The 14,378-nt window shown below is 37.2% G+C and overlaps 2 protein-coding genes across 3 annotated transcripts in view; both read right to left on the bottom strand.

Moving 5' to 3' along the window:
• The window catches only part of lmnb1 (lamin B1), a 71,362-nt gene extending 63,987 nt beyond the window's left edge, over window positions 1-7,375 (bottom strand). The window contains exons 1-2 of one of the 2 annotated variants that reach the window (XM_079805375.1): window positions 7,314-7,375; window positions 6,665-7,036 (exon numbers count right to left, since the gene is read on the bottom strand). In XM_079805375.1, coding sequence (XP_079661501.1) covers window positions 6,665-7,029 — 365 coding nt within the window. In that variant the 5' untranslated portion in view covers window positions 7,030-7,036; window positions 7,314-7,375. Of the gene's footprint in view, window positions 1-6,664; window positions 7,037-7,176 lie in introns of both variants that reach the window. The other variant, XM_079805376.1, reaches the window with a different exon arrangement.
• Window positions 7,376-8,124: 749 nt separating this feature from the next.
• The window catches only part of phax (phosphorylated adaptor for RNA export), a 35,359-nt gene continuing 29,105 nt past the window's right edge, over window positions 8,125-14,378 (bottom strand). The window contains exon 5 of the mRNA XM_079804747.1: window positions 8,125-9,072. Within this exon, the coding sequence (XP_079660873.1) occupies window positions 8,818-9,072 (255 nt within the window). The 3' untranslated portion in view covers window positions 8,125-8,817. The remainder of the gene's footprint in view (window positions 9,073-14,378) is intronic.

Genomic DNA, 14,378 nt, shown 5'->3' on the forward strand with positions numbered 1-14,378 from the left:
ACACCAGTGCGTGGGGACAACGTCGATGCAATGATGTAAAAGTAGGTGTGGTTGTCTTGCTCCAGAGGCAGTCATATGAAAATGATTGCGCCCCTGTGACGTCACATGCCACCTCGGATTGAAACAAAGTATTTTTACTGATTATATAAACGCTTTTTTATTGATGACGAGTAGGGTTGGGTACCGAAACCCCCATATAACCATACAAGTATTTAACCGGACCGAATCAGAATGCAGATTTCGGTGCCACTTAAATTCAAACTTGCTTTCGTCACACATCACAACTATTTGGTGTTTTCAACCACATAATTTAGGTTATTTAGGTTTATTTTAGGTTTTAGACATTTAAATGCACATAAGTAGCCTGACAAGCCAGACCCACATCAAGATGTTGGGTCTGGGAACTCACCATTGGCAGGGCTCAATCCGAGGGGTGGGATAAACGGTCGTCTTTCAAATTCTCTCTGCACGCAAAAGGATAGCGCTACAACCAACCAGAGCAACGAAGAAGGTGAAGCTAGTTGATATATTAAACTTTTGCCGTATAACGAGAGGGAAGTAAGAGCTGAGCAGAGCTGAGGTAATGTTAAACGTGGCTGTCATTCTCAGCGCGTGTCCAGTCTGGCGCATTTTCTGAACGCATATGGAAGCTAAACTTTCATAGGAATTCATTGAAAAGTTGAAACACTCACTTTGATCTGCACTGCTACGGTTATGAATGCCCAAGGCCGAGCACAGCGCATTTACATTCTGTGCATGAGATCTCTCTCCTGTGGGCGGGTTGAAAACATGCGGAACCGCTCCATCTAGTGGCTGTAGTCTTTAGCCTCTGGCCAAAAAATCCTCTTTTTCTGAGGATTTTTTTTCAGAAATAAAATGCAGAATTCTCTAATCTCAGGGGGATATGAGGGGGGAAAGTACCATTATTCAAATATACTACGGGGTTTCTACTGATACAAAGCCTAATGCTAAATCACTGAAGTTACCCTTTAAATTCACAATAAAACCAAAGCCACCTAACCCAACTACAAAAGGCCTAATTTAACACTAAATAACAGTTACATTACTAATAACAGTAAAGGAATCAGTATTCTTGGTATGCCACAAACCAGCTTCAAGTTTCAGCAATTCTTTTGCAGAAATAGACCATATTCTCTGCCTAAATATTTTAGATTGCATCACCTTATTCTTTCCCTGGCGACACGTCACACCGCAGCCACAATAGCGCTGTATGACAGATGTATTGGTTTTATTTAATTTTATTCAAAATAGTCACAAACTTGTTAACGATGTCATGAACTATCTGATATTCTGATTTTTAAATACGTGTAAGTGAATGCGTTGTCATTTAAAACCCTTTATAATGATCATGTTAGTTGATCTATAATGCACGATGGGCACCGCCATGTTAGTTTGCGCCACAATTCAGAGAATCGGATCTGTCAGATTTACATCAAGTACATTCATTAACGAAATACATGAAAGTAAGTGAACGGTGAACTGGGAGAAGAATAGAGTAAACCATATAGTTAACTATATAATGTGTATCTGATATAAATAAGACACCAAGTCAAATTATAACTGAAAGGATTGTTTCACATTGTGTATTTTTTGCTAGTACTTACGTGCATTTAAAATGTCTGGAACCTAAAATAAACATCATGTGGTTAAAAACACTGAAGAGTTGTGATATGTGACAAGCGCTAAGCGCGTCTGTCTCTGGCTTGGCCCCAACCAAAGTGCGAAAGCACGTTTGTATTTAAGTGGCACCGAAATCTGCATTCTGATTCGGTCTAGTTACATACCGGTTATATAGGTACCAGGGCCATATTGGGTATATATATACCCATACCAGTGCCACAATTCTTAAGAAACAACTATTAGACAACTAAACAAAATAACATGCAAACTAGAGGTTATGACAATTTTCATTGCTTTAGTCTATTTAAAAAAATTTATATTAATTTGAACAAAATTTTAAAAATAATTTGAATAGAGTCAATGTCTCATTGATAAAAACTAGCTGTGTTATTGGATGAATCCGTGTTTGTGAAGAAAATCTTGAATTACTGATTCAATTACACTTTATTTTTTTTACGCGACGCTACCTCTTGGCCTACCGACAAGCAATACAAATGTCAAAACTTTCAAAAGATGATTTATACCAACACTATCATTTTTATAACTTATCCCAGTACACTTATCCCGTTATTTAAATGTTTGTAACGCATAAATAATGTGTTGTTGAAAAAATGTGTTATACTGCACAACATTTACATGAAGGATCAGTGGCAACGCCAACGCAGATTGGAATGTTGCAGTGTGATGATCGTACTTTCAAAGGTTAACCAAAGTCCCTAAAGTCTTTGGTTTAACCAGTTTCACATCGCAAGCATCAGTGGAGTGTGAGCAGTATGGGCAACCAGCGACAAAACGTATCAATGAATGAGAGTTCACATCGGAAGCGTGATGGCCGTCCCTCTCATTCATAAACATTGGCAGCACCAAATTAGCGCGGTTCACTAGCTCCACTGAAGCTTGCGATGTGAGGCTTGCATATTACAGGCGTAATAAACACAGCAGAATCGTTGTCATTTGAGAATAATGAATTGAGATTAGGATATTTTAACGATTAAATTGTGCAGCTCTATGCATACCTGACAAAAATAGCATACAACAGCAATCAAATATCAGTACTGGAATCTTACACCTTTAAACCAGGGGTGGGGAACATTAGGTGCATTTACATGAAGCACTGTAATCGGTTTAAAAGTCCAATCCGAATGAAAATGCTCCATATAAACACCTCAATCGGAATAAAAATTGACAAACCGAATGAAATTGATCGGTTCATGAAAAGGTTTATCCCACCCCTCTCAAACCGATTACAAACGAAAAATTCCACCATGTAAACGACCTGATCCAATTACTTTGAGCGCGCGCCTCCACACCAGGCTAATGTTGACAAGAGAGGAAAGTAAATTTTTCTGAGGCATTTAACTTTTTATTTCGTAACATGTTATGAACATGATGTTGGAATAATGACACTGACAGCCTGGCTACACCATCTCATATTGACAGCGTTTGTCCTAGGCTTTAACTGCGCCCGACAGAAGAATTAATTTTTCTGAGGTGATTCTTATACTTTACAACAAACAATGAATAGCTTTTATAAAACTGTATAAGTCCTGGTGACCGTTGAGAGTTGCCATTGCAACGGGGAACATTCAATGGAGAGGACGTGTCGACATTTTGTTTCAAGTTAGATATATAAAAAAAAAAAAGTTAAACAACTACTTCAAATTGGTTAAGTAACATTACCCACAGTCTACTTTAATTACTTTTGTTAATATTTATACCTTTGTGATTATGGTATCTTTCCTTAATCATCTGAAATATCTATGCATTTAGTACTAGTATGCAGAGCACGTCTTGAATGCTTTCATTCTTGTTTCACCATACATCCTATGTTTTTATTAATAATTTTGGTGCATTTTATAGTTAATTTTGTGTTTTTCAAAATAAAGGAATTTAATTAATTTTGATTCCGCATGCATCATTCACAGCTGTTGAAATAGCCATTGTATAGGACATAAATTAGTTTAAACTACTGCATGTCCGCCCACAGAAAAATAAATAAATATAAAAATTACCAACACAGAACTATTGATCCACGGTACTAACGTTACGAATCTGATGCGGCAGACAAACTGTGTGCGCATGTCACAAAATGATTCCGACTTTAAGTCAGCACATGTAAACACCAGATCGGTTTAGATAGCGTCTCATGTAAACAGTCCACCAAAACGACAAAAAAAAATGCGCATGTAAACGTGGCTAGTGATCCGGTCCAGTGTGAAAGCAGCAATCGCAGGATCAACGTTCCCCACCCCTGCTTTAAATCAAGACCAAAAGGAGCAAACAAAGCATTTAAAGTCCTTTTCTTTGTTTGTTTTATTAATCTAGCTTGTCTCCAGTCTTTTTGGTGAAAATTTTGAGTTGTGTGATGTTTGTTCCAGGGAAAGTATCACTCATCCAGTGAGAGAATGTTCTGAAGATTGTTGGACAATGTGTATTTACAGGTCTTCAAACTTCTTTCTGTGCTGCAGCTTTGATCAGTCACCGAGCTCCTTCTCTGGAGGTGAGCTGAGGAACTGTGGAATGCTGCTGGAATGTGAGGAACGTCTCACACAGCCAAGAATGGCTTTGGTTTCCTTGCCACTGTTGCCTCTGGCTTGGTGTGCTCGGTTGGGGATAGGCATGTGCCGGTATCAAATTTTCATGTTGCGATTAATTGCTGAAGCTTTTATCACGGTGTACGGTATTATCACGATAATGAAATTTGTTGCAAAAAAAAGTGTTGTCATACTATAACAGGTTTAATAACTTTCTAATAACAAAAGAACCAAACATTTAAATATAATAAAGCAATACACAAAAATGTATAAAGTAAACATATACTTAAAACAGATTAAAGAGCTAAAGAATTTTAAAGAACAATAGGTAACACTTTACACCAAGGTCTCACTAGTTAATGCATTAACATCAACAATGAGCGAATAGCTACATTTTTACAGTTATTCTTCTCTGATAATGTTAGTTAAAAAAGCAACTGTTAGTGTAAGCTCGGGTTCATTAAATAATACAGTTACAACTTTTGATATTAATAAAGTGTTATTAAATGCTGAAATTTACATTTAACTAAGATTAATACACGTTTTAGAAGTATTTTTCATTGTCAGCTTGTTAATGAATGAACTAATGTTAAATAATGGAGCCTTATTGTAAAGTGTGTGACTGAATAACAATCAGAACATATTCAAACAATATCTAGGGCATGTGATTTAGTCCAGATTAAAATATAAAATGTTTAAGTTTGAAAATGAATAGCCTTAAGTCTTTAAGTATTAAGTATTTGTTATAGTTATGTGATGATCACCGTAGCGAATACAGAAAACTGTTACCGGAGGACTACCAGGGATTACCGGAGAAAAGGCTGCACTTCTGCTGTTCCGTCAGCGCCCTCTGCTGTCAAATAGTGAATGTGCCTTTCATTCAAGGCATGTCCTTCACTCGTTCCACCATGTGCTCATGCACATTGGGTTTTGTTTACATTGTTTACATCTTGTTCCTCTTTGACGTATTGTTCATTTTAAACGGTTGATGGGTAAAGTAAATGCATTCTAAAAATCGGAATAATAGGTAGGCTAATAAATAAATATTCACGGTATTTTGAAGTGCCCGCATGTTCATTATTGCGGTATATCGTATTACCGTTTACCGGCACATGTCTAGTTGGGGACACTAAATTTTTCAACTAAACATCGAAATAAATCAATTAATAAACTAAATTAACCATATAAACTAAATTACTGATCTAAAGCCCACACTGTCACTGTATGATAATTTAAATGAACTGATAACATCAGCGTTTTCTCCAGAATGGCTATACAGCTGAATAAAATTATGCTGCATTATTTTCCTGTTTAACACTGTAAAGCTGCTTTGAAACAATCTACATTGTTAAAAGCGCTATATAAATAAAGTTGACATGACTTGAGGACGCGAGCTCTCAAGTTTATACGTTTCTGTTTCTAACACCATGTCTACACCAGACGCGACCGTTGACGCACGCGTCCTGCCACAACAGCTCGAAGTCATCTATACTGGACGCAACAAAGCGACCGTTGCAAATCCATTTGTCCTTCCTCTGAGAAGTATTGTGAGTGCTTGGGTACGTCATAAATGGAACGAGGCATCAGTTTACTGTCGTTATTGTCTTGTTGCGTCGCTCGTGTCCGGTGTAGACACAGTGTAATACTCTAGACTCTTCTTAACATTTGCTACACGCATCTTATCTGCTTTGGTCCAGAGAAAAATATTTTTTTTAAAACAAAGCTGCTTCACACCGAGACTGGTGAAGCAGCTGGTGAACATTCACATCCTCCAGTTGCTCCACACCAATGAGACGCTTCAGTCTTAAGCACTGAAAGAAATATCACTAACACATGAACCTCTGTTCCCGTCAATCAAACCATTGTGTTACCTTGTAAGATACATTGTTAAAGTTTAAGTGTAAAACACAACTACGCAAAAAAAAAAAACATTTTTTTAAGTTTATTTTTGGGCATATGACAGATCTGATATTTCTGGTTTGCATAAAACTGAAGAATAATCTGTACATCCTATACTTGTACACGGATGCATGGATTTTATTGAACAGAGCTTATGTTTATATTTCACAAACAAATTGGAGCAGAAATAGGTTTCTATTATTAAAGTTGATATAAAAACTGCTTTTTTAATTATGCAATTTATTTATATATTTTTTTAAAATAATTTTGGTTTTCCAAACAATAATTTCAGTGTATTGGTAAATATAATGATATCAACTAAAAAGTCTAATGTTAATACATTATACAAACAAAAAAACTTTGTAAGTGTTCTTTTTGGTGCATCGCAAAGTAGATGCTATCTGACCCTGAGAGACACCCTGACCTGGACACAACCTCAGTGTAAACAGTATTTTTTGGGGGGTAAATTTTAGTTTTTCCTCCTATTTTTGTACATTTGTAAGCAAAAGTAAAATAAATGACATGCCCATAAAATAATTTATTAGTGAGAAATTGAGAGTTCACTCAGAAGTTTGAATGAAGGTGCTCACGTGTACTGTAGCTGCTCTTGCTCGCTCTTAATCTTTCCCAGCTCGATCTGCAATCTTGCGCGCTCCCGCGCCGTATCATCCAGCGCCTTGCGCGCGTCCGCCAGCTCAGTCTCATAGAGCGATTTGATCCCGGTAAGCTCACGACTCCGTACCTCCTCTCGCTCGCTGATCTGTAGCTGCAGGACGCTGTTCTCGGACTCCAGACTGCGGACCGTGTCAATGTAAGCAGCCAGTCGGTCATTGAGCTGCTGCAGGTCCTCCTTCTCCTGCAGTCTGGAGATCCGCGCGGGGCTCAGAGGAGTGCTGCTGCCGCCGCCGCGGGACAACGACTGCTGTCCGGCCGGAGTGCACGCCGCGCTCGCCATTCTTCAGCTCAATTTTAGTACAACAAGATTCAGTGTTAATTATGAATGTCTGGTCATTCCTCTGCTCAGTGAGCAAAATAACATTTAACTTTAATTCTAAACATCCGATCAACGCTAATGATTAGGAGCACAACAAAAACGATTTACCTTCTGAACGAAAAGTATAAAAACAACACTCCGAGCTAACACAGTGTAAGTTAACTCTAAACGAGCTGATTTAAATACTGAAGTATCCTACATCAACATTGTTGTAAAATATAAATGCATATGTGTGAGAATCTTACTGTGAGCCCAGTCGCGTGAGAGAATGAACTGAACTAATATGGCTGTTCATCAGAACGACACTGACACGTGACTACAGACACTCAATCAGCAACCGCCACGTCATCAGAGGTTCAACGGTGCAGTTGAGACAATTCAAACTGCACAAAAACGCGCTGAAAGTAACACCGCTACGCACGTGTTTGTTCCTTTAACAACGCAACATATAGCACAATCAATAAACATTTAATGCAGTCTGACTTTTATTCGAATTACTTTTGTGATAGATGCTTAAACAGCTAATCAACTATTAACACTGAGCGTCTCGGATTCATTATTGGTTGTTAAAGCTTTGAAACATAAAATACAAGATTCACATATATGAAATAACCTATATTTCAGCATGATGTGTGCTGGATATTTGGGACTCAAATGTATCTGTCTGCCAACAACGTTATAGTTTCTGTGAAATTCCTGATTTCTCTGGGCTTTGAGGTTTTATCTAATGATGATCAGAATTTTCATGACTTTTCTATTTGTATTTAATGTCTTGAAGAAAGCAAATAAGAAATGTGTTCAGCTGAAATAATTTAATCATGGGCAACTAGTAAAACGTGTGTTTACAGTCTCCAAGTCTTCTATGACCATGGTGGCATTGGTTACCTGTTCAAGTAATAACTTATTTTGATGTCTGTATTTGCTTGCAGATTTTCCACAGGCAAACATATCACAGATGAAGCACTTTTATGAGAACCCAGCAAAAGACATCTGTACCATGGTGCAAAAGTGAACCTGATCATCACAGCCGCCACCAGAAAACATTGATCACAATAATTAAAGGTTTGAGTTTTAATTCAAGCACATACTGAAACGTGAAACGTAAAACTAAATCAGTTTAAGAAAGTTCATACCTTCGTACAAAATATCAAGAACTGCATCATTGCACTGAAACCTAAATAAGATACAGTGAAAGTAAACAATTGGAAAAGAGATGTTTCAATTGAGCACGGAAATTGAACCAATATGACAAACTGACATGCTGACAAAGCAAAGCTTGAATTTTGTATCATACATCAAGTACGTACTGCATAACTGGTCAGTGCTCTTTCAGCAAACATTTAGAGCATTTCCAATGCCTAAAATACAAGTTCCTTCAAAATGAGTACATTTACAATATGTTCTTGCTGCAATCCATTCTCCAAGAAGACGGCAATATAACAAAAGCTTGCAAAACATTCAGACAGAAAAAAAAATGCAATTTATTAACATCATTCTAAACCAGCCAAGACCTGTAGAAAATCTGTACAACCTTTGGCTGCTTCTGATAGTATTCTAAAGAGCAAGAGTTTAACAACCTGTAGAGAACTTAAGTGCTATTCGTGAACATCAGGACAAAATCAAAATCATCCACGGTCACTCTAATCACTCTGCACTAATTCATGTCAAATCAAAAGAATTCTTTCATCCTTTTTAGGACTAAAACTAGAACAGCCCATGAAGCACAACACATGCTGAAAGCGCTGAGCATCAGAAAACCTCTAGGTCATTTGTGTTGTAGACTACAGGGCTGTCCTCTGTGCCCACTGCCGACGGGCCCTCCTCCAGGGACCCCAAAACCTCTTCAGTGTCACTAGCGAACGTTTCTCGTGAGACGTCATCATGTTCTTCAAGATTGAGAGTGCTGATGGCTTGCTTCATTTTCTTTGCTACAATTTGCTTCCGTCGCTTCTTAGCAGCCTTTTTGCTGTTGTATTCTTTCTGGTTCTCCTCATAAAAGATCTCCTGTGTAAAGGGAACATGCAAACAAAACATTTCTGAGATTTGCATGCAGAGAAAATAAGTAAACGTGTACATAAATGCTAGTGTCAGATTCAGACAGCAGTCCTCGACGTGAGGCATATCCATTTGCTGGGCCACACATGACAGTGGTTTCCGACTAGCAGTCTCAAACCGGAAGTTAAGCCAGAGCTGTCGAACGCCTGACTAAACACAGAATAGGGGAAATAGTCTGGAACAGGGGTCTCCAACCTTTTTGTGAGCGAGGGCTACCTCAAAAGGATAAAATAATCTAGAGGGCTACTTGTTTGTTAACATAATTTATTCTAAATATAACATGGCGGTGCTTTTTTACTTTACTTTTAAAATCACCATCATATGCGAAATAAAATATCGTGATATCCTGGTTAAGTTTTACAAGCATTTTAAATTATTTTTATTCAACTACCATTCCTAAAACAATATGAAAATATATATTGTAATTAGACATGTGCCGGTAAACGGTAATACAATATACCGCAATAATGAATATGCACAATATAGTTATCGTGGGCACTTCAAAATACAGTGAATAATTATTTATTACGAATTATTCAGATTTTTAGAATGAATTTTAAGAATACTTTACCCATCAACCGTTTAAAATGAACAACACGTCAAAGAGGAACGCGCACTGATGTAAATAGACCAAGAGGAACGTGCAATGATATAAATAGACCGTGCATGAGCCGAGCACATGGCGGAATGAGGAGACACGCTGAAGTGCACATTCATTCTTTGACAGCAGAGGGCGCTGACGGAACAGCAGAAATGCAGTCGTTTCCCCAGTAATCATATAACCTAATACATAATACTTAAAGACTTAAGGCTATATACTTAAGGCTAAATATATTCATTTTCAAACTTGCATTTTATATTTTAATCTGGACTAAATTACATGCCCTAGATATTGTTTGAATATGTTCTGACTGTTGTTCAATCACACACTTTACAAGGCTCCAGTCCAGTATTTAACATTAGTTCCTTCATTAAAAAGCTGACAATGAAAAATACTTCTAAAGCATGTATTAATCTATGTTAAATGTACATTTCAGCATACCTATTGTTCTTTATAATTCTTTTGCACTTTAATCTGTTTTAAATATTTCTTTACTTTATACATTTTTGTGTATTGCTTTATTGTATTTAAATGTTTGGTTCTTTTGTTATAAGAAAGTGATTTAACCTATTGAAGTATGACAACACTTTTTTTGCAACTTATTTCAATATCGTGATAATACAGTATACCGTGATAAAAGCTTCAGCAATTAATCGCAACATGAAAATTTGATACCGGCACATCCCTAATTGTAATTTTCCAGCTGAAAATCACATTACACTTTTCCTAAATATTTTACTGCCATTTTACTGATTTTAAGAGTCATTTGCCACAGCGGCAACAATAAGTGTTTGCTTTTGTCTTATGGAAATGGACAGTAAAGCACTGAGTAGGGGTGGGAGAAAAGGTTGATGCATCGTGACTCGTTATCCAATGATTCACAATCGATTCGCAAAAATTCAGAATCGATTCTGTGTTCAATTCAAACGGCCACTTCACCACTGTACGCGCGTGCGGTCACCAGCCAAACAGAAAAACCCGTTGATAGGCGAACGTTCGTATGCTGGTGAATTGGCTTCGTTTAAGATAAAATGGACAAACGTCGCACCCGTGGGGACACTTTTCCCGGTGAGAGGGTTCAACACCCGCACGTTTTGTGCAGTTTTTCCGCAGTTTTGCACAAAAGCCTTACAAAAGCCTTACAGCAGTTGCTCCTCCGTTTCTCTGGCCGCTCTGTCTGCGCTCGCTGCGGCTGTCTCCCCATTTAAAAAAAATATTTTGCTTATTAAATGCAAAGTTTTTAATTTCAAAAGCATTTCTAAATTAAGTTCATATTTCCAACAAACGAAATTCTGAGCCAAAATAACGAAGTGGTGCTTAAAGGGTAACTAAACCCTAAACCAACTTTTTTTAGTTAATGATCTGTAATACTGGGGCTTTATTAATGCTGTCCATTGATTCGAGTAAATGTTTTGACATTTGAGTATAAGTGTTTTAATTCTATAAAATATGGTGTAAAACCGCCAAAGTGCTGCCCTCTTAAGGATGAACGGTGGCTATTGCAGTTGAATTTTCCTATAGAGAATGGGAACGTGACGTCAGCAACGCAATGCATTCGCGGACTTTAGGACACAGACACTACATTAGAGAATGAGTAGCAGGCACGTGCAGAGGGGGGGGGGGGGGGGGGGCTTTGGGTGCTCGAGCCCCTGCCCTTTTTCAAAATGAATCAAAAGTGCCCCTCTCAGACAAATATCAATGATAATATCATGGTCAATAAAACTAAATAAATGTGATTATTATAACATGACAATGCATACAATAGTAACGAAAGGCTCAAAAGTCGGACAATTTCTGTTGAGGCGTTGCCATAACGCGTTGCTATGGGTCGCGTGCGTTTTGATTGACAGCTGATTTTCCACTATTCGGAAACGGCTCTCGAGCCAAATATGGTCCTTTCAGAGAGTGGCCTCGCGGGAAAAAAGTAAACCAACATTTTTTTTTTCATCCATAATCAGAGCTAATGTGTTGATTTAATTAAAAATCTATATATTAGCTATATATATTTTAAAGTATTACACAATTCACCAATGCTCGTTTGTCATGTATATACACCAACCAATTGTGATCTGGCAAAGCAAGTTCAAATTCCATTGGGTGATGTGAAACGGTAATTTTCTGTTCTTATTCATAAATCGGTTGAAAATTACATGGACAGACGAACTAACGTTTGTGGAACAATTTCCTGCGGTTTGTCTCATTTTATAAATTGCATCACTGACAAAATGGATTTTAACTGACAACAAACAAATCCCTGCACAAAACCACAGCAGCAAAAGTCGCATTAATGGTAAGTAGTGTTAAATTCACTTGTATTTATGTATATTGATACACCGCTTACTATTTCATGACACTATCAAAGTTAACAAAACCCAAGTGCCAGCGGCTCCTACAGGCCTATTATTTGAAGTGTAAGCTGACAAAATGGTTACATGAAAGGACTTTATTATATTACCATTTTTTAATATTATGCAGCATTATGAAAGAAGTCTCTTATGTTCATCAAGCCTGCATTTATTTGATAAAAAACAGCAATATTGCGAAATATATTAAAATAATGGTTTTCATTTTAAAATAATTTAAAATATAATTTATTCCTGTGATCACAGCTGGATTTTCAGCATCATTGCTCCACTCTTCAGTGTCACATGATCATTCAGGAATCATTCTAATATGAGGATTTAATGTCAATGATGGAAACTGATACTCTTTTCAAGATTCTTTGATTAATAAAAAGTTAAAAAAGAATACAATGTAATAATATTTCACAATATTAGGCTACTGTTTTTTCTGTATTTTTGATTAAATAAATGCAGGCTTGATGAGCATAAGGATATATATACATACATATATATATATACATACATACATACATATATATATAATGTGTATTAGATTAGATTAAACTGTATTGTCATTACACAAGTACAGGTACAAGGCAACGAAATGCAGTAAGAGGCTGGTTCGCCCGAACAGGGTATGGGTATGGGTATGGGTATGGGTATATATATATATATATATATATATATATATATATATATATATATATATATATATATTTACATATTGCCCTTTTTTTACATTTGAGCCCCTGCCCCTGACGAACTCTCTGCACGGCCCTGATGAGTAGTAGTGGAGGTAGACTTTAAAACTTGTATTATACAGTTAAAAACACATTAGAATGGTTTCGCTTGCTGTGTTATGAACTGTCATAGCCGCTCTTACAACCTGCGTGGAAAACATCTCAAATCATGCGCAATATTTCAGTTTACCAGCTTGGAAATAACAAAAGTAAGTGAAAGTAATGCTGCCTTCACGTGCTATCGGAAATTTGACAATTCCCACTTCTAAAGTCGTGATTATGAAGTATGAACTCATCTCATTCATATTTCGAGGGGTGGAGCGCGTTCACGTGCAATTTTTACCTAGGAAACTACACACTAATTCCGAGAGCACGTGAAGGCAGCATAACACTCGGAAATAAACAACTTAGCCAAAATGTGTCTTTATAATTTGTATTTATTATTTATAACCGATATTACAGATGAATATTTTCTGAACCGCTTGAATGTGCTCACACCATAAATAATGCATGAAACGCGTCTGGAAATGCTTCATTGTTCAGCTTCTCTCAGTAGAAGGAAATCTTGTACTTGTTCCATTTAAGTCCAGTAAAACTTTTTAGTACTGTAGGCTACAGCGCTTTCAAATACAAATCATTTCAAAGCTGAATTACGAGCCATAATCTGTTATCCTTTAATTCTTTAATGTTAAGGAATTAGGGCGATATGATATAGGCTATGTTGATTGAATAAATTATCCACTGGCTGAGATCAAGCTATAAGTATATTTATTATTTTATATATCAGATACAGACTTTTTAGTTAGGCTATTAAAAAATAAACTGCAAAAGACAAACCAATGTGTGGTGCGATAGAAGGCGGCCGTCTGATTTCTCATTGCATGAAACGTGATGAATATGTGCAATGTCCTGGCCGCACGACTGAGCGCTCATGTACATAAGAGATTCAAATATTAGTCCATTGATTATAAGTGAGTGCAAGCAAGAGTTCTTAAAAAGTATTAAAGTAAATAGTCGTTTTTTCCTCAGGTGATTCACCTTTGTTATCATTGTACGCTCCTGAGCGTGTCCTAAAACATGGCGGCGACTACCCATAATGCAATGCGCAATGACGTAGTTTCCCAGACTCTATTGGACGTTGTGGCACATCGTGACGTAGGATGGTACTTCCAACGGCTCACTATCCACGCCCCTGGAACGAGCTCACCACGCCCTCAGAAATGTTTTCCCCAAATCACATGAGAACGGCTTCACTCCAGTATGAACTGTCATGTTACATGAAGTAGAAACATTATGAATGATACTCACTTGACACTTGCTTTAACATTGTAATGAAGAAAATACGGTTAAATAATGCAGTTGTCAGTACACGTCAGGCTTTTCTTGCGATATTATTGCCGCCCGTCATGTGTACAGATAATTTTCATACATGAGACGCGCTTTCAAACCCTGACACGCAAGTGGTTGCCTCGGTAACGAACAACAATACCGTTATGTGCTGGCGTATAGTCTAACTTATTTGAGGAAATCCGTTTATAATAGGCTTTTAGGTCTGAACTTATTGATTCAGTT

The sequence above is a fragment of the Gobio gobio genome, assembly GCF_949357685.1.
Source record: "Gobio gobio genome assembly, chromosome: 22".
Taxonomy (NCBI): Eukaryota; Metazoa; Chordata; class Actinopteri; order Cypriniformes; family Gobionidae; genus Gobio; species Gobio gobio.